The sequence below is a fragment of the Sarcophilus harrisii genome, chromosome 2 (genome assembly GCF_902635505.1).
Source record: "Sarcophilus harrisii chromosome 2, mSarHar1.11, whole genome shotgun sequence".
Classification (NCBI taxonomy): domain Eukaryota; kingdom Metazoa; phylum Chordata; class Mammalia; order Dasyuromorphia; family Dasyuridae; genus Sarcophilus; species Sarcophilus harrisii.
In genome coordinates this window covers 614,069,177-614,091,203 of record NC_045427.1, presented here as the reverse complement: position 1 = coordinate 614,091,203, position 22,027 = coordinate 614,069,177, and the positions used below count along the sequence as shown (strand labels likewise).

Below are 22,027 nucleotides of genomic sequence, written 5' to 3'. Positions count from 1 at the left end.
CTTGAAAATATAGTAGACATTCAAAAAAGGCTTACTGGAATTGATATGATTCATACTTAAAAGTGGCATAAATTGTTGAAGAGGTTGCTCACAACGGGATGTAGGTATATAATGACAGCTTTGTATTCTGTTAGACTGGCATCCCTCCAATTCTACTTCTCTCAGAGAAAAAAATACCCACTGAGGACATATTTAGGACATTAAAGTACACTAACCAGAGTGAATAATTCATCTTGAGTCTATTATAGCAACATGACCCTTCAGAGGAAGAGCTAAAATATAAGGTCAAGCTTCCAATCTAGTATCAGCCTTTAAACATATTCCCAAGTCTAAAACAAACACTCAAATCTACACAAAAGACTTTTTCTTCAAATACCCATATTCTAGAGCACTGACATATTTAAGAGTCAGTCCAGTCACATTTTCCAAAATCCTAAAATAAAAAAAGCTATTATATGAAACTGAAAGTATAGCAAAAAAATTGTTTAATACTTTTATTTTTATCCTTGAATTTGAGATCTTAATACTACTTACTTACTAATTATCATTACCTATTGGCTAACTACTCTAGCACTTAAAGCTTAGCTTTTATCCAGCATAAACTTGATTTCATTTGGGGAGACAAGCTACATTTAGTCAGCTTGATAATCTATCTTTATACTTCATTTTCTCCCAAAACAAGAATCTCCCCAAAAAACAAATTAATTTTACAATAAATAGTCAAACTGTTTACTGGATAACTGATTAAATTCAAATGACATTCTAGAAAAGATGGCTTGAGTTTTTCCCATGTGCTAAAGAATATTTGCAGAGCAACTCTGTCTTATTTCAAAATCATGACCAAGTCTTAAAAATTGCAAATGCTGTTTTTATCTTATGTCAAAAATTCTTAGTAACAATCAAATTTGTTCTCTTTTGTTCTGTTTTCTTTTTTTTCCCCTTGAGGCAATTGGGGTTAAGTGACTTACCCAGGGTCACACAGCTAGGAGGTGTTAAATGCTTGAGGCCAGATTTGAACTCAGGTCTTCCTGATTTCAGGGCTGGTGCTCTATCCACTGTGCCACCTAGCTGCCCCCCTTACTCTTCATACACAGATTTTGATGTTTTTGGAATTCTCCTATCTGATATTTAGTAACTAATACAAAGGATACCCAAGAGGCATGAAAGATAGCTTTTACAACTAAATTCTTGTGTGTTTTAGGATAAAACTCAGGTAACAAAAATCGGTGACCTGAATTTGATAAGATTAAGAGAACTAATAATTTTCTAAATATTTATCTTCCTTTAAATTTTTCTTTCTGAGCACTTTTATCCCTTTAGCTGTTAAAGAGATTGTAGAATAAACAAACCGATGACCAGAAATTTTGGGTTTTATTGGATTGGTTTTTATTTATTATACTTGTTTGAGTTAAAGTTAGTTGTTCTAGGAACAAATTAAAGAGTAAAAACTGATTCTTTAATTGGCTAAATCTACCTTATTCTTTTAAGCAAAAGCATATATAAGTACTAGGAGTTTGCAAATATTGAATTGAGAATATCAAGCTATTATGAATTCTAAGTAAAGAGATAAAAAAAAAAAAGAGCAGTTTTATCCAGCATTAACTGAAGTACAATACACAGGATCTATTTTATATGCTGGAAGCTACAAATTAAAAGACACAATGCAAACCAAATCACTTTATGATTACTTTTGAGAAAACCGTCTTGTTATGAAAACTAATAAAGGTGGGAAAAACAGATATGGCCCATAAACAACAATCACTGCATTAAAGTTTGGCATTTTATGTAATCAAATTTTAAACTTTCACTTTCTTCAACTCAATACCAAAGTCCATTTCTATAAGACCAAGATATGAGGGCATAAAAAAAATAATAAAATTACAAGAGAATAAATAAAACTATTTGAAGTCTATTTTCAAATTTCTCTTTATCTAACATTGGTTGGAGAGGGGTAGGATAGATGGGGTAAGGTAAGGAAATCAAAATTACTCAAAAATGAAACTATTATTCTATATTTACAACTGAGCTGGAACATCAATAACAAGATCGCTCTAAAATGAAGGCATCATCTAGGGGAGGGGGTGGGGGGTAAGAGGTGAAAAATTGGAACAAGAGGTTTGGCAATTGTTAATGCTGTAAAGTTACCCATGCATATAACCTGTAAATAAAAAGCTATTAAATAAAAAAATAATAATAATAAATAAATAAATTAAATAAAATAAAATGAAGGCATCAGTGTTGTCCCAAACCACTTAGTCAAATCCAATTGTTTGGACAGTTCTCCATGTCCTAGTGTCTTACCTGGTGTCTCAGGGATGGCTATCAATACTGAGACACCTTTGAGTCTTTTGAGGAAGAAAAAAGGTTTTATTGGGCAAACTGTGTTAGAATAACTGTGTTACTAGAATAAACTGAATTCTAACTGTGAAAGATAATGGAAAGATTTCTGGATAAAGTAAGACTCAGGTTAATACAAGAAAATCACTTTGGAGAAAGGATACTTTTCACCATATGAACTAAATTATTCAACCTGCTCATACTGAAGATGTAACCAAAACAATTTAATAATATGTCTAAATTTAAAATTCATTTTATTAATAAATTAGTGTAACATTGGTGATGCAAAGATCAAGCAAAGATGTATAAATCAATATTGTTCTTCACATACTACAGCTCTCTGAAAAGGTATGTATTAAACTCATAGACTATCCTTTTCCCCACACATTTAGAATACAGCTCTCTGAAAAGGTATGTATTATACTTAAAGACTATCCTTTTCCCACACATTTAGACTACTTACTTGATAAACTCTTCTTTACATTGCTTCAGGAGTTCACATGCCCACTGGATTTCTTGATCATTGAGAAGTACTAGAGTTCCAATAGTTAGATGAAGTTTTGCTGGATTTTGGAAAAGGCAACTGCTGACCCCACGATCCTGTTGTCAAAGAAAGGGAAGGAAAAAGCTTTATCAAATTGAATGCTATTGTAAGAAAATGGGTTGCACTAAAGAAATTTGCCTCTAAACTAAAAGAAAAAATATATCATGCCAATTTTCAACCCCTTCTCTTTCCTTAAACCTGAATAATAAGACTACTAGTCTCAGAAGAATCACCACAAGACCAATGTACATTTGGTGTCAGCAAGCTATAACGTAGGACAAATTTAAAATTAGGAAGAACTGGATGTATCAAAGAAATACATGACTAAACAAAGAAAATGTGCCATTCATGTGGCAGAACAAGGGATAAGCAGCCACGTATTTCATAGATATACTCATGGTATCAGGAGAAAAGTGAAAGTCATCAACAAATAAGGTGGATTCCCTGTGTTGAATTTATGGGCATACATAGAAAAAAAAGAAAAAAAGGGAAAGAGGGAGGAAGGAAGGGAAGAAGGAAGGACAGATGAAAACATGCATCAATTTACACTCTGAGTACATCAGCTCTCTATTTGAAGGTGGATATATAAAATATATATTTTATATTACTGTTTCTAATAGTATATTTTGTTCTTAATTAATTTTGATGATACCAATTAATTCTGGCAAGATGGCAAAGTACATCAGAAAATTCCAAGCTCCCCATATTTCCCCCACAAACAGAACAAAATTGCACCTCAGGGCAAACATACACAAGTGAAAACACAAACAAGACTTTAAGGTAGAACAGGAGTCTTTCTGGGGCAATATGAAATAAAGTCCCCAGGGCTAGTCTTTAACTAGCCTTCTGGTATGAAGTATAAACATCTTCAGGCTAGTTCTGCAGAAACAACTAGCTGGGAGCCCTGGGACTAGCTGAGTTTGAAGAAAGTTTCAGCCCAAACTATAGGAACTTTCAACTCCAGGGAGAGTGTGAGTCCAAGAAGAGGGAGCCTCTGCTGATTAGAAAGAAACACCAGGATCAGCTGTATTGCAGAGACATGACCCTGGATGAGAAGGAACCAGTACAGTACACTTGGGGAATGCAGAAGCAATGGGGCAAGGACACTGCCAGCAGCAGGCATTTGTAGGAGGAGGGAGCTCCTGGTTTGGGTTCTTAGGTCAGAAGAGATAGCTGAAGATATAGATATCTTCATATATCTTCTATCTAGATATAGATATAGATAGCTAGAGCACTGCCCCCCAACCCAGGATTTAGGGTGCTCACACTAACAGTTCTCATTGTTAAAAAAAAAAAAATTGAACAAGCAAAGAAGAAAGAACCCAATCATAGAAGCTTACTATGGGAATGGGGAAGACCTGGGTTCATCTTCAGAAGAGGCCAGTTAAATTTTAAAAAGCCTCTTCTACTCCAAAGAGAATTAAATAGCTCCTTGCCCAGAAAGAATTTATAGAAGAACTCAAAAAAGATTTTAAAAACCAATTAAGAGAGATTGAAGAAAAATTAAAATAATAAGAACCATCCAAGAAAAACAAGATTATGGAAAGAAAAAGTCAACTAACTAGAAAAGGAGATACAGAGTCTTAAAGAAGAAAATAATTCTTTGAAAATTAGAATTGGGCCAGGGGAAACCAGTGAAGTTATAAAAGACCAAGAAATGTCAAAACAAAATATAAAGAATGAAAAAAATAGAACCGAATATGAAACATAAGAAAAACAACAGATCTGGAGAACAGATCAATAAAAGAAAATATAAGAATTGGACTACCTAAAGGCCATGACCAAAAAAAAAAGAACCTTGGCACAATAATGCAAGAAGTAAAGAAAATTGTGATAGAACAAAAGGTTAAAGTAGATAGAAAAAAATCCACTAATCACTATCTCACAGAGATATATGGGCAGAAAACACAGAAGAATATTATTGCTAAATTTTGAAACTCTGGATCAAAGAGAAAATTCTCCAAGAAACAAACAAAAAAAAATCAAATATACAATTAGAATTGTATAGAATTTACTAGTAACTGCAATAGAAGACCATAAATCTTAGGATAATATACATAACAATAAAAATAACTAGACCTACAGCCAAAAATCATATCCAGCATAATTATAATATTAAATGGGGAAAAAAATACAATTTGATGAATCTGCAGATTTTTAGGACTTTGTCTCAACCAAACCTGAATTTGACAGAAAATTTAACAACTAAGAGACAACATCAAAGATTAATTTCAAGGGACACAACAAGGACAAACTGTTTATGTTTGTTACATGGAAATATATACCATATGTTTAAGATTGACATCAGAAATTGGATAGCTCAAAAGAAAGATTGGGACAGAGTTGAGTATGATGTGACTCTAAAAAGCACAACTATGTAGGAAAAACTAAAAATAGTAATTATGCTATACGAATGAGGTGCAGAGGAAGAATCAATATAGAGGTATTAGAATGGAGAGGAGGGCTGGTAGTTCTGAAAACTAACATCAGGTATGGGTTAAATAGGAAATAACACACACACACACACACACACACACACACACACCATGAAGGATATAGCATCATACAAAATCTATAAAGAAATAAGGAGGGAGGAAATAATAAGGTAGGGTAAAGAAATGTATGTTGATTTATGATAGTGGAACAATGTGTCTAGATTAATGGGTAAGCATAGAAAAATGTTTAAATTAAGAGGAGTGAGATAAGAATGGGATAAAAAGGGATTCATGGAAGAGGAGAGGTTAAGTTTTAAGGCAAGCTAAGGAATAGAATTAAAATAGAAGAGTTAAAAGAGAGGAAATAAGAGATATATACAAACACTATAACAAGGATCAGGAGTAGAATTCATTAGAAAAAAAAAGTAGGGTTAGTAATCATTGATTTCTGACAAAGTCAAACTTAAGACTCAATAAAGAGAGAAATCTACTTTACATGTCAACCTTATTAATACTGTTTTAAGATGCATGTCTACATAAGTAAATACATTTGTAAATATGTATGCATGCAAGTATGCGTATTATAGATATAGATATATATGTGAAATGTGTAGATATTTTATAGATGTGTGTATATGAATCCATCTGTAGATATGTTTATATACATATGTGTATATAAATATGCCCATGCTCAACTGTAGCCTGCTTGGGGGTCATGAGGAATGGGGGGACAAAAGGAGAAAAAATAAAGTAAAATTGCACAACAGACAACAAAGGAATAATGTAGAAGGAAGCAAAGGTGAACAGTCATGAATATATAATCTTTATTATTATTGTATATACTTTCTTGAAATGGAAATTTATTGTTGCATATTTTAAATCTTCCCTAATGTTCTGCTGGGCATATGACCATGCTTTGTTTTGGATTTTTTTATTTTCCATTTTTGTCTTACTTTTTCTAGTTTTTTTTTTCTTATTCTGTACTTACATTTTAAATTTTTAAAGAAAAAAAGCATGTCACATGGGATAAAAAAAGAAAGAATAAAAATAAAGTGAAGGAGCTAAAAAAATTTTTTAGCTAGATTATCCACTGTACCTAAAAAAGAAAAGAATCATCTATAGTCACTGCTACCACTCTTGGTACCTTAACACATCCTGCCATGGAATGCCATACTTACTACTAAATCTGATTGTCTTTTTTTTCTTCATACTTCTTTATTTCTCTTCTATTTGTATGGGACAGGTGTTAGACCCCCTTTTCCAAATTAATTAATCAGAAACATCTTCAAGTACAAAGAAAGCATTTATTTAGACCCTGCAAGGAGAGGCCCAAGCACATCAGGGAGCCATCTCAGCTCCCACCATGTGCTACTCGACCTGACAAGACAGAAGCTTGTCAGGGGTTAAATAGCAAAAGATGCAAGCTTTTTCCTTGGACAGACTAAAAGGAAGTAACCATCCTTGATCAATGGTCACCAATGTTGTCTGCTTCCTGTGGGTCATGTCATTTCCTATAGCTAACCTGGGGTCTTAATCTTTTAGAGACTTCTAGGCCCAGACATCATATGATTTCGTGCAACCTGAGGTCCAAGGCCTGATCTTCCAGCTCTGGGAATAGGGATCACATGACTTAGGCCTAGATTCAGACTTGAGAAAACTTCATCCAGTCAGTCCCATTCATAAACAATCCCACTCTTCCTGGAACTCTCTAATCCTTTGGCTTCTTTTTCACTTAGAAATTTTGACAACAAAAACAAGAAAAAGAAAGGAAGGGAATAACTACAATAAAGGAGAAAAAATATAACTTTTATTAGATAATATGATGGTGCACTTGGAGACTCCTAAAAAGTCAATTTTTAAAATTAATTGGAACAATTAATAAATTCATGTAACCTCCTATAATATAAAATAAATTCAAAGAAATTATCAGCACTCCTATATAATAGCAATTAAGCCCAGCAGGAAGAAAGAGGGAAAAAAAAATTACACTTAAAATTACTACAGAATGAATTTACAACCAAAGAAAAACTAGAGAACATTATGAATTGCAAAATGGATAATTCTGATTACATCAAATTTTAAAGGTCTTGTATAAACAAAAGCAATAGCAGCCAACATTAGAAGGGAAGCAGAAAGCACAGAGTTTAGCAGAGGTTAATGATGAGGATTGTTTTTGCAAGTATTTAGAGAAATAAAATACTATTTAAAAAATTACTACAGACTGGCATAAAATATCTGGAAGGCTACTTTCTAAGATACCTTTAAGAACTATATAAGTATAAATACAAACTGTTTACAGAAATTAAGACCAATTTGCTAGGATTAAAAGAGAAAAAAATTTGACTGGGGAAAAATTTTTTCAACTTTTTCTAATAAAGGTCTCATTTCTAACTCATATAAGGAACTGATTCAAATTTATGAGAAAAAGAACCATAATTGACAAATAGTCTAAAGCAATTCTTTTTGTTTTGTTTTTTCATAACATTTTATTTTTTCCAATTACATGTAAAAACAATGTTTAACATTCATTTTTTCAAATTTTGAGTCCTAAATTCTCTCTCTCCCTGAGATTAAACAATTTGATATAGATTATATATATATATATATGCAATCATGTAAAATATATTTCAATATAAGTCATGTGCAAGAAAACAGTAAAAAATACTTTTGCTCTTCATTCACACTTCAGATCAGTTCTTTCTCTAGAGACAGAAAGCATTATTCATCATCAGTCCTTTGTACCTGTCTTAGATTATTATATTGCTGAAAAAGCCAAGTCGTTCACAGTTGATTATCATTACAATATTACTGTTATTATGTATAATGTCCTCCAGGTTCTGCTTATTTTACTTTGCATCAGTTAAAGTAAATCTTTCCAGGTTTTTCTGAAATCATCCTGCTCATTTCTTATAGCACAACAACATTCCATCACAATCACATACCACAACTTGTTCAGGCATTCCCCCAAATTATGGGCATCCCCTCAATTTCCGATTCTTTGTAACCATAAAAAGAGCTGCTATTAATGTTTTTGCGCAAATGGTTCTTTTTTTCCTTTTTTAAAAAATCTTTTTGGGATACAGACCTAACACTGGTACCTCTTGGATCAAAGGGCACATAGTTTTATAATCCTTTGGGCATAGCTTCACAATGCTTTCTAGAATGGTTGTATCCATTCTCAATTCCACCTACAGTGTATTAGCATCCCAATTTTCCCAAATCCCCTCCAACTTTTATCAATTTCCTTTTCTATCATAATAGGCAATCTGATAGATCTGAAGTAGTAACTCAGAGTTGTTTTAATTTGTTTTTTTCTCTAAATGATTCAGAGCATTTTTTCAAAAACTGCCTATAGATAGGCAATTCTCAAGGGAAGAAATTCAAACTATCTAAAACTATATGAAAAAATATTCCAAATCACTAATAATTTGATAAATACAAACTAAAGCAATTATGATATTCCACTGTACATTCATCAATGAAAAAAATGATAAAAAAGGAAAATGATAAATACTGTAGGATCTGTGGGAAACTAGACTGGTGGACATGTGAATAGATACAACTATTCTGGAAATCAATTTGGAAAAATATACAATAAGTTACCAAACAGTGCATACTCTTTGATCTATTTAAACCACTGTTAGTTAGGCCTATAATCCAAAAAGGAAAAAAAAAAATTTCATTTGGACAAAAACATTTATAGCTATGGCAGGAAAAAAAAAACCTAACAACTGAATGTTCATTATTCGTATAATAGGTGAACAAACTATAATACATGAATGTGATGAAATCCTATTGTACTCATAAGAAATAAAGAAAAAATGATTTTTAAAAATACAGGCAAATCACATATGAAATGTTGCAAATTGAAGCAAACAGAATCAGAAGAACAATTAATAAGATTATAACATTGCCAAAAGCAATTAAACTATAACTTGAAAATATTTAACAATACAAATAAAAATACAATAAAACCTAGATATTAATATGACATTTTCTAAGTCAATATGTACCCCTCAATCATCCTTATATACAGGCCTTTATTTCTATATGAGTTTGACACCATTATTTTACACTATAACATCAATATTATAAAAATAAATCTATAGGAAGACTTTAATAAACTGATAAAAATGAAATAAGCATAACTAGGAAAACAATGACAACACTATAAAAAGCAAACAATCTTGAAAGCTATATCCACAAAGTAACTATACATAATTTTAGGAGCAATGATAAACCATGCTACCTATGGCAGAGAGTGATGTTTGAGATGTGAGGTGCAGAATAATATGTGTATATATATAATATATGTATATACATACATACACATATTATATACATATATACATGTAGTCAAGCAAGACAAATTCCCTATACATATATATATATAGGGAATTTGTCTTGCTTGACGATACATATTTGTTACAGAGAACCTGTCTTTCTTTTCTTTTTCCCAGTGGGTTAGAGGGTAAGAGAGGAAAACAGATTTGTTAATTTTTTTTTACATAGAAACAGGAGTGCCACAGATGTGTAATGTTCTATTCACTTTCAGGTGAGGTCTTTATTAACTTATTAATTGCTTTACTTCATTAGAAGAGAACTCTCAGTGAAGGAAGGTAATTTGTAAATGTAAATGTAAAAACAAAGCATATAAAGAAAACAACAAAAAATAGATCTGAGAATATTTGGCATAGAGATAACAGAATTCTTGGGAGCTGATAAGATCACCCAGTGAAATAGCATAAAGAGAGCCCAGGACAAGGTACAGAGGCAAAGCAGATAATAATACATTTTTTTAAATGTTTTTTCAATTGATAAAACCAAATCAGTTTCTTGTGTTGAATCATTTCATGGTTGCAAGGACTTTTAATTGTGAGTACTGAGGAACTGACATTGGCAGCCACTTGGGGATACTGTCTACCAAGGTTTGAACCTGAAGATATTACTGAGATTCCATCAGATAAGTGGTGAGGTAATGTAAGGCTACCTAAATGAACCACCAAGGAAGTTTTGCCTAAGGAAGGAGTGAACAACCTCTTAGGATTTCAGTCTTCAGATTTTCAATCTGTTATTTAAGACCTCTATCAGCTAAGAAAAAGTAAATGTTGATCATAGACTTCTAAAAGATAAAAGGCTTTCTTACAAGTCACACAGCTATAAGTGAATGGTCATTTCCTGATTTTAAAGACCTCAGTCTAGTGCAACACCACTGCTTCAACCTTCTTGCTGAAATCCGCTGTTCTGTGATTTACCATTAGCAATCCCCATGTTATCACAGATGCCTGATTGATTTCTTTTTAAATCCAGTACTCTGGACTCCACTGGGGGAGAAGTGCTGGCATTGCTATCAGCATGAACAATCAACAAAAAACTAAAACTCAGCAGAAACTGAAAAAGTCAAACTTTTGTGGATTGTGAAAGGCATAATAGATCCCTCCCACTCTACATTTCAATCACAGCTACTATAAAATTCAAGTTGGAAATCAGCTGACTGTTGAGCACAGACAAGAACTAACCCAGATACTTAGCCAATGCAAACACTCAGCAAAAGAAATATCTAATGCTACTATTCCGATCCAGACGCTAGCAATATCACAAAAGCTGGGAAAATAAACAATTTCTAAGATATAGCTTACAACCTTATGTTTCAGCATGATGACAAAGGACTCTTCTGATTAATGTGAAACGCCATCTACTAGCCAGCTGTTACCAATGAACAAGAAAGCCTAATTGCTCTGGGAAGAGCTCTCCTCTCCCTCCTACCTATTCAGCTTCCAACATGGAAGCCATCATCCAAGGGAAAAAAGCCTTATGAAAACAATCTGGCAACTGCCCTTTCAGTTACTACACACACTAATCCCTTTGGAGTCACAACAACCAAAGACCTGGAAAAGAAAGTTCTCACCAACCAAAGTTCTTGGAACCATAAGATGGTTAAACACAAGAAACAGATTTGGTTTTATCAACTGAAAAGATATTTTACTATTTGCCACTGCATCCTACAGACCTACAGAATATGGGATCTGTATTTAACATATTAATTATATATTGTCTTGCCCTATTAGAATGTGAGCTCTTAGAAAGTAAAGATTTTTTACTTTTTTATTTCTATTTCAAGTGCTTAGTATAATTAACCAATCAATAAGGGGTATCTAGGTGGTGCAGTAGATAGAGCACCAGCCTTGAAGTCAGGAGGACCTGAGCTCAAATCTGGCCTAAGACACTTAACACTTCCTAGCTGTATGACTCTGGGCAAGTCACTTAACCCCAACTGCCTCTGCCAAAAAAAAAAAAAAAGACAAACATTTATTTAGCAACTATGTGGCAGGCATTGTTCTAGGTGCCAGAGATACAAATACAAGGAATAAAACAATCCTTATTCAAAATTAATTAACATTCTAATAGTGAAGAAAGCAAATATATATAAAAATCTATATAGAATATATAATTATGAAAAATAAATATATATTAAATAGTTAAATCTAAGATAATTTGGGGAAAAGGACATTATAAGTGGAAAGATCAGGAAAAATACACTGCTTTGCCCATAGTAAGCACTTAATAAATGCTTGAGAATGCTTTTAATAAATAAGTGCTAAAAGATTTTAAAGAAGGGAAAGGGGCCTGTATATGCAAGAATGTTTGTGGCAGCCCTCTTTGTAGTGTCCAGAAACTGAGTGGATGCCCAGCAATTGGAGAATAGCTGAATAAATTGTGATATATGAATATTACTGTTCTGTAAGAAATGACCAGCAAGATGATTTCAGAAAGGCCTGGAGAGACTTTCATGAACTGATGCTGAGTAAAATGAGCAGGACCAGGAGATCATTATATACTTCAACAACAATACTATATGATGATCAATTCTGATGGACGTGACTCTCTTCAACAATGAGATGAACCAAATCAATTCCAATAGAGCAGTAATGAACTGAACCAGCTACACCCAGTGAAAGAACTCTGGGAGATGACTAAGAACCATTACATAGAATTCCCAATCCCTCTATTTTTGTCCGCCTGCATTTTTGATTTCCTTCACAGGCTAATTATACACTATTTCAAAGTCTGATTCTTTTTGTACAGCAGAATAACTGTTTGGACATGTATACTTATATTGTATTTAACTTATACTTTAACATGTTTAACATGTATTAATCAACCTGCCATGGGGGGAGGGGATGGGGAGGAGGGGAAAAATTGAAACAAAAGGTTTTGCAATTGTAAATGCTGAAAAATTATCCATACATATATCTTGTAAATAAAAAAGCTATAATTAAAAAAAGAGAGAGAATAATAAAGTAATTGACAGCTGGTCATCCTAAAAAAAGATAAATTCAGTTATTTAGTTTTCCAAGGCCTGGTATTACATTACCCAAAAATAGGATTACAAAGGATATAGATTATAATTTACAATGTTTAAAGAGTCAACAATTCAGAAGATTAGGGGATGGGGATATATCCTAAAGAGTCAGGGACAAAAAATAAACTCACAAAACCAATTTTTTCACCTCTCAGGCATTTCAGCTGTACCTAAGACTTTGAGAATATTAATCAATGTAATATAATAGGATATCTTACTAGAAGGAAAGCAAAGCTATATGATGAACTGCAACTGAACCTGAATAAAATAACAGCTGATTAATTTCTTGTCCCTTTTTGCTCTAAAAATGTTATGGTAATAGTTAAATACTAGAATTCTCCCTCTGCTTTAAATATTCTGGGGAAATCGATAAATAAATATGTTTTAATCATTCCTACCTTTAGAGAAACTTGCCATCCCTATTTTAAAGAGAACTATATAAGAGAAAAATGTAACATGCTTTCTTTTCATCCAAACAGACTGAACTTCCCTTTTCACTTCGAAGGCCTCATATGGCCACTTCTAGGTACACGACCTAGTCCTCAATTCCTATGAGATGCCCCTCTTTTCTTGCTGCTGACAAAGGTATCGAAACTACTAAATGAGCCACCTGGTTTTCTATAACATACTACAAAGCTCCGAAGGAGGAACTGCTACATACCTTCCCATTACTTTCCAAAGAGGAGAAACACGCACAGATAAAACCTCTTGGAGGTAGCCCTAGACTTTACCAATAAAGCCAAGCCTGCAGACCGAGAAGCAAAGTGCCTTGAGCTTCCTTACACACTTGGTTGGCTTCCCCATTGATAAGCAAGTCCTCCCAAGTCCCTTCTTCCCACTCTAACAAAGCTCTCTAGAGCTGGAAGACAGATTCCTCCAATGTAACTTGAACCCTCTGCCCAAGTCCAGAAATCTAAGATCTTCAATACTCCTTCGTCTGGCATTCAAAACCTTCCCTCTGGTACCAGATCACCTTTCAGCCTTTTCTCTAGTTCAAGTCTCTCTCCTAACTTCCAGTATATATTGTGGTGGTGGTTCAGTCATTTCAACTGTGTCCGACACTTCTTGATCAAATTTGGGGTTTCCATGGCAAAGGTGGTTTGACATTTCTTCCTCCAGCTCATTTTACGGATGAGGAAAGTGAGGCAAATAGGGTGATATGACTTGCCTAGGGTCACATAGCTAGTGAGTGTCTGAGGCCAGATTTGAACTCAGGAAGGTAAGTCTTCCTGACTTAAGGCCCAGTGCTCTACCCACTGCATTACTTAGCTGCCCTACATTACCAAATGTTTATTGGACATTTAAAACTGAACGATCCTAAAGGCATCCTAAACTCATCATGTACAAAATAAATTAATTTCCCCCAATAAACCTACCTCTTCAAAATTTCATTATTTCTACTAAAGACACAGCCATCCTTCAGTCTTCAAGGTTCAAAAATTCAGTATGCTATTCAGTTCTCTCATTTTTTCCACAAATATTGCATCAATTAATTGTCAAAGATTATAAGCTGTATCTCTACCACATCTCTTACATCTGTCTCCTCTCCACGATGTTAGTTCAGATGTTCTTCATCTTCATCCTGATTAGTGCAACAGTCTCCTAATGGGGCTCCATCCTCTATACAATTGGCAAAGTGAAATTCCAAATCACAATATCACTACTATATCATTCTCCTGTTCAATAAACTCCAAAATGACTCCAGGATCAATTACAAATTCCTGTTTGCCATTGAAAGCCCTTTAAAACAGTTCAAAATTTGTAACTATTCCCAAAGATTATAAAATTTCCTATAGAAAATGATGAGCAGACTAACTTCAGAAAAGCCTGGAAAAATGTACATGAACTGATGCTGAGTCAAGTGAACAGAACCAAGACAACATTATACACAGTAACAGCAAGTTTATGTGATGATCAACTATGATGGATATAGCTCTTCTCAGAATACACTTGTGAGGGATGTAGAAGACCCTTACCCAAAATGATTACTCAGAGATCACTCAGTAGAAGGCAGAAAAGTTGTTTATTGAAAACCTTCAGAGGATGAGCCATCCCATCACGAGATAAGAAAGAGAAAGCTCATGGTAGGAGGGCTAAAGAAGTAGTAAAGATACATAGCTTTTATACAAGAAATTACATCACAAGTAAGAGAGCATTGAGAAGGGGAGGGGGAGGCATCTAATTGGTTGTTGCTATTTGGGGAGATTAGAATGGAAGGTTTCTGTTTCCCTGAAATCTCCTGATTTCAAAGAAACAGAAAGTCAGGCCTTCAGGCTTAATCAAGCAGACAGTGGTCTAGCTAATAGACTAAATATCGATAAATGTCAAATATCGATAAATGTCAAATTCCAATAAATGTCATCAGCTCAAGTTAAGTAAATATGTTTCTAGCTGGCCAAGGCTCAAGTAGATATGAGCCTGCACATATTATACAGGTCATAGGGGAAACACAGAAATAATGAAAATAAAATACAGAAAAAGAATTCATACATTCCTGTATGTTCTTCACCTTATCTATTCCCCACACAGTGATGCAAAACAATTCCCAACAGTCTTGGGGGTGGAAATGTTACCCACTTCCAAAGAGAACTACAGAGAATGAAAGCAGATTGAAGCATACTTTTTAACCTTTTTTTTTTTTTTTGCTTTTTTTTTCTTGTGGCTCTTTTGTTCTAATATGGAAATATGTTTAAAATGATTGTACATATATAACCTATATTATATTGCTTGCTATCTTGAGGAATGGGAAGGTAAAGAAGGGAGAAAAATTTGGAATTCAAAATCTTACAAAAATGAATTTTGAAAACTATCTTTACATGTAACTGGAAAAATAAAATACTATTGAAATTTTACAAACATACCTCAAATCTACTTTTCCAGATTTATTATATATTACTCACCCTCATACATTCAATGATCCAATCAAAGGCAGGTTGGTGTTCTTTACACAAAAAATCCATCTCTTATTTGCATGACCTTGTATAGTACATCCCCAAATCTGAAATTTACTCCCTCACACAATTAGAGAATTTACAAGTTGGAAGGAAATCCAGTGGCCATCCAGTCTAAGAAATACATAAAAGTAATTCTCATTATAACTTAACTGATGAATGATTATGCAGGCTCTGATTGAAAACCTTCAAGGAGAGAAATAATTACCACTGCTCTAAAGATGAGGAGATTTTTCCTGACATCCTCAATTTGCAACTTCTAAGTATTACTACTTTAGTCTAGCCCTCAGAGCCAAAAACAAGCAAGTCTATATAACTTTTCAAATACTTGACCCATCTTCCAAGTGGACAGAGGAACTATTTTGTTTTTCTTCGTCCTCACCTCCATAGCCTCAAAGCTCAATTAAAGTTTCACCTTCTGAATCAACTAGTTAAAAAGCACTTCTATGTGTCAAAAGAAATTCTAAAAAAAGGAAGAAAATAAGGACTTAAGTAGATGTATGGAAGGAATGTAAAAAAAATAAAAATAAATAATAAAGTAATTAACAAGTTGTTTGAGAAAGGGAACACTGGAAGTTGGATTACAAAAGGTTTCATGTAAAAGATATGCAAGCTATGTCTTGAAGAAAGGGATTCTATAATTGATAAATGGTCAAAGGATATGAACAGACAATTTTCAGATAAAGAAATTAAAACTATTTCTAATCCAGAAGGTGCTCTAAATCACTATTGATCAGAGAAATGCAAATTAAGACAACTCTGAGATAGCACAACACACCTCTCAGTTTGGCTAAGATGACAGGAAAAGATAATGATGAATGTTGCAGGGGATGTAGGAAAACTGATAATTGTTGGTGGAACTGTAAAGGGATTCAGCCATTCTGGAGAGCAATTTGGAACTATGCTCAAAAAGTTATCAAATTGTGCATACTCTTTGATCCAGCAGTGTTTCTACAGGGCTTATATCCCAAAAATTTTAAAGGAGGGAATGAGACCCACAGGTGCAAAAATGTTTGTGGCAGCCCTTTTTATAGTGGCAAGAAACTGGAAACTGAGTGGATGCCCATCACTTGGAGAATGGCTGAATAAATTGTGCTATTTGAATGCTATGGAATGTTATTGTTCTGTAAGAAACAACCAGCAGGATGATTTCAGAGAGGCCTGGAGAGACATGACCTGATGCTGAGTGAAATGAGCAGAACCAGGAGATCACTGTACACAGCAACATCAATATTAAACAATGATCAATTCTGATGAATGTGACTTTTTCCAACTATGAGAAGATTGAGACCAGTTCCAAGGATCTTGTGATGAAGAGAGCTATCTACACCCAGAGAGATTACTGTGGGAAATGATTGTGGTTCACAACATAACATTCTCACTTTTTATTGTTCACTTGCATTTTGTTTTCCTACTTATTTACTTTCTTTTTTTGATCTGATTTCTTTTGTGCAGCAAGAGAATTGTATAAATGTTTATACATATTGGATTTAACATATACCTTAACATGTTTAATATATATTGAATTGTTTGCCATCTAGGGGAGGGAATGGGGGGAAGAAGGGGAAAATTTGAAACACAAGGCTATGCAAGGGTCAATGTTGCCAAATTATCTGTGCAAATGTTTTGAAAATAAAAAGTTAAAAAAACAAAAATAAATAAACTTACTACAAAAGATCAACCAAAAAAAAGGAATTCTAGTGAGGCAGACAAAAGGAGGGAGCTCATTTTAGATTTGAGATACAGCCTGTGCAAAGGCACAAAGACTGGAGACAGCAATCATGAGGGAAGAACAGAGAGAAAGCCTATTTGGATCACAGAGTGCCGAATGGGAAGTAATGCAACAATGAAACTGGAGAGATTGGTTAGAGCACTGTTGTGAAGACCTTTAAAAATCAAACAGAGCTGTTTATATTTGATCCTAGATACAGCAGAAAACCTATAGAGTTACAAAGAAAGGGAGTAGCTTGCTCAGATCTGTGCTTCAGGAAAAACATTTCAGCAACAATGTGTGAAATGGACTGGAGTAGGGAGACACTTGAAATTTTCATGTTTTTCTAGATCTTCCTTTTCATCATTTCTTATGATGCAATGATATCACGGTAATTCTTATACCTTAATTTGTTCAGCCATTTCCCAACTGATGAGCATCCCCTCGGTTTATAGAACTGCTATGTGTTTTTTGTTCATGTGAATTCCTTTTCTCTTTTCTTGATCTTTTTGGGGTATAATCCTATTTGTGGTATCATGGGTTCAAAGAATATGTGTAGTTTAATGACTTTTTGGACAAAGTTCTAAATTTCTTTCCCGAATTATTGGTTCAATTCATAATTCTACTATCAGTGAATTAGTATGCCTTTTTTCTTGAAGCACTCCCTCTGCCAGTTGTAATTTTCCATTTTTTGTTGAGTCAGTCTAAGGGTGAATAGGAAATTACCAGGAGACCTGAAGAGAAGCTAAAAACACTGTCATAGAGGATATTGTGAGCAAGGATGTAGAGGCAGGAAAAAACTAGTTGTGTATAGGTAGAAGGATGATTAGTCTAATCTGGTTGGATATAGGGTTTGTATAGAAGAGTAATAATTTGAGAATTAATCAATGGACAAGTATTCACTGAATGTTTACTAAGTGTCTGGCATTGTCCTAAGTGCTAGTATACATAGGCAAAGTCTTAACAGCTCCTACTTTCAGAGAGCTTATATTTTCCTTGGGGCTACAGCATAATCATGTATAAATAGAGACAAAATAAATATAAAATCATTTTGAGGAGAGGCACTGTCAGCCTCTAACATCAGGTACTATCATTCTTTCAGGTTGGTAATCTTGTCCTTCTTCTGACTTCTTTCTTTCCTACCTCAGACTATTTCTATCCATACAGTTCTGGCTGAACAAATTAAGGCATATGAATTACTGTAATACTATTGCACTGTAAGAAGTGGTGAAAAGGAAGGTCTAGAGAAACATGAGAATTCTTGAATGAACTGATGCTGAGGGAAGAGAGCAGAAAAAAAAGAACAATTTATACAACACAGGACAAATAACTTGGGGGGGGGGGATTTCTTTTTTCTTTTTCTTTTTTCTCAAAAGAAAATTTACCTTCTCTCCCTCTCGAGTTACCCCACCACCACCACTGAGAAAGCAAGAAAAGCAAACTCCTGTTAAAAACACAAATAATCAGGCAAAACAAAATCCCAAATCGATGATAAATGAAATGGCCAAGCATGATTCCAGAGGACTAGTAATGAAGCATGATACTCACTTCCTGCAAAGAGATAATGAATTAAAATAAAAAATGAGACATACTTTTTTCTGGACACAGACAACACTTTGTTTTACCTAATTATGCCCATTTGTTACAAAGGCTTTGTTTTTCTTTTCTCTCAGTGAAGGCAAGAAAGTAGGAAGAGAGGAGATAAGAACAGGCTTCCCAAACAGAAAAAAGTCATTGAAACACATTTTTGAAATGCACATATAAGAACAGAAGGAAGGACACATGAAATCCTTCTGGGATTATATCCAATTTACCCGGTGTTTATTGTGTGGATACAGTTGTGTGAACAGCATCTTCCCCCATCAGCATGTGCACGCCTCGAGATCAAGGACTATTTTGGCTTTCTTTTTCTTCCAAATATTTAGTTCTCTGCCTTGCATATAATGAACACTTAACAAATGCTTAATAACTCGACAAACCAAACAAATTTAAAAGCAATATGGTGAATTTATTATTTAAAAGAAAAGAAAGTTGTATATAAAAGAGATAAATAAAAGAGGTTCACATTCTCTTCCTAATAATAATAAAATAAAAATGCTAACTCATTCAACCTCCCTCATGAGATATTCTTTGATTCCTGCAGACCAATATTGTCCTTTCCCAAGGTAAAAAAGCTAACTGCAGAAAATAATTCATTAAAAATGACTCAATGAGATTCAAGTATCAAACAAAATTTTTTAAAACTGAAAAACAGAAGAAAATGTAAAATACCTCATTGGAATAACAACTAACCACGAATATAGATCCAGGACAAGTAAAAATTACTGGAGTACCTGAAAGCCATGATCAAAATAAGAACCTTGACAGTATCTTTCAAAAAAATCATCAAGAAAGTCCAGAACGGTAAGTATGGTGGATAGAGAAAAACTAAAATACTGATAAAAATTATTTCTTGAGGCAGGCAGGAAGAAGGTTCTGATAATCAAATCAGTTTAGTTCCATAGTCCCAATCTCTGTGAAGATAGTCCAATCAGAAATCCAAGTTATGGCAAGTCCCTGAGGCAAATTTTTTCCCAATTACACATAAAAACAAATTTTTTGTTATAGATTATGCATTCATTTTTTTTTACATATTTCCTTATGAATCATATTGGGAGAGAAAAATCAGAACAAAAGGGAAAAGCAAGAGGGAAAAAAAACAGAAGAAAAAGAAAAAAAAAAGTAAACATGGCAAATGTTGATTTAACATTCAATTTCTTTGGTTCTCTCCCTGGATGCAGGATGATATTTTCCATCCAAAGTTTACTGAGATTGCCTAATGCTAATTTTTCCTTATAAAATAGCTTATGGCCCATGGCTTAGATGCTGCCCTCCTTTGGGTCAGTCCCCACATCACTCTGTTTTGTGGTATCTTTCCCTTTACTCTTCACCCATGCCACATGCTGTCTCTTCTCTCAGACCCCTTCCTCTTTTAGTGGGCTAAGTCCCTTTCAGGATTTAGCCTCCCAGCTAAGTGCATGCCCCAAACTCATGGGTGTTCCCTTTCTCCTGGTAAACAGTAGCTTCCACTAGGGCATTTGCCCTTTTCATAAAGCTCCTTTCTAAGCTCTCCCAACCCTATTTGTTATTTACTATTTCTGGTGTCTAGTACGTCTTATTTTGTCTGTAACCCATTTCTCTAAATAAATCTACCTTTTGCAAAAAAAAAAAAAAAAAAAAAAAATCATCAAGGAAAACTATTCTGATACCCTAGAATCAGACTCACTGATTCCTGACTCCAAAATGAAAACTCCAAGGAATATTATATCTAAATTCCAGAATTATCAAGTCAAGGGGAAAATATTGCAAACACCCAGAAACAATTCAAATACTGAAAAATCACAGTCAGGATTACCCAGGACTTAGCAGCTATCACATTAAAGGATTACAGAGCTTGGAAAAGGATATTCCAGAAGGCAAAGGAGCTTGGACTATAACCAAAAATCAACTACCCAACAAAAATGAGCAAGATTTTTCATTCAATGGAGATTTAATGAAATAGGGGGTTTTTTCTATCATTTTTAAAGAAAAGACCAAAGATGAACAGAAAATCTGATCTTCAAATATAAGACTCGAGAAGTATTAAGAGGTAAAGAGGAAGGAAAAAAATATTATTTACAAGTTAAACTATTTTTGTCCCTACATAGAAAGATGATACTTATAACTCTTTAATAAGTTTTTTATTTTTCCACATACATGCAACGATAGTTTTCAACATTCACTTTTGCAAAACCATGTGTTCCAAATTTTCTCCCTTTCCTCCTCCCACCTTTCCCCTTCCTCTGGACAGCAGGCAATCCAATATAGGTAAAACAGGTCCAATTCTCTGTCATGCTGAACAAGAAAAATCAGATCAAAATTGCCCTCACAAAGATACAATTCTCAAGAGTTACAAGTACGACTAGAGAAATACAAATTAAAACTCTGAGATACTACTTCCCAAAATCTTAGGCAATCTGAGAGGTGTATCTTTGTTAGGGCAGTAGAGAGAGCTACATAGAGGATGTAGATATAAGTTGATTTTAATATGATGATATAAAAAAGAAATTAAAGGATAGAAAAAGGATTGTGCTGACAGAAGACAAAGGAGAGGTAAAATGGAATAAATTATATCACATGAAGCGATACAAAAGAGTTATTAGAGTAGAGGAAAAGAAGGGAGGAAGATGAACACTGTTTGAACCTTAACCTCATCAGATTTGGCTCAGAATAACATACATACCTTGTGGGGAACAGAAATTTATATTTTCCTATAGGGAAGTAGAAAGGGAGGAAGAAGAGAAAATATGAGGCTGAGAAAGGAAGGAAGATTGAGGAAGGTGGAGGTCAAACACTGGTGAGGAGAGAAACAGTGAAAGGAGAGAGAAAAGTATAAAAAGGGAAAAAAATTGGATGGAGGGAAATACAGAGTTAATAATCATAACTGTGAATATGAATGGAATAAACTCTCCCATAAAATGGAAGCAGACAGCAGAGTAAATTAAAATCCAGAACCCTATAATATGTCGTTTACAAGAAACAAATATGAAGCAGAGAAATGCACACAGAATAAAAGGAAAAGGCTGGAGCAGAATATATTATGCTTCTAAGGCTAAAACAGCAGGGGTGGTAATCTGAACCTCAAAGCAGAAGCAAAAATAGATCTAA

The 22,027-nt window shown here is 33.9% G+C and overlaps 1 protein-coding gene across 5 annotated transcripts in view; it reads right to left on the bottom strand.

The window, feature by feature from the left end:
- The window catches only part of ASCC1 (activating signal cointegrator 1 complex subunit 1), a 103,327-nt gene that overhangs the window by 49,738 nt on the left and 31,562 nt on the right, over positions 1-22,027 (bottom strand). For all 5 annotated transcript variants that reach the window (XM_031956535.1, XM_031956538.1, XM_031956537.1 and 2 more), the window contains one exon: positions 2,801-2,937. In XM_031956535.1, the coding sequence (XP_031812395.1) occupies positions 2,801-2,937 (137 nt within the window). The remainder of the gene's footprint in view (positions 1-2,800; positions 2,938-22,027) is intronic.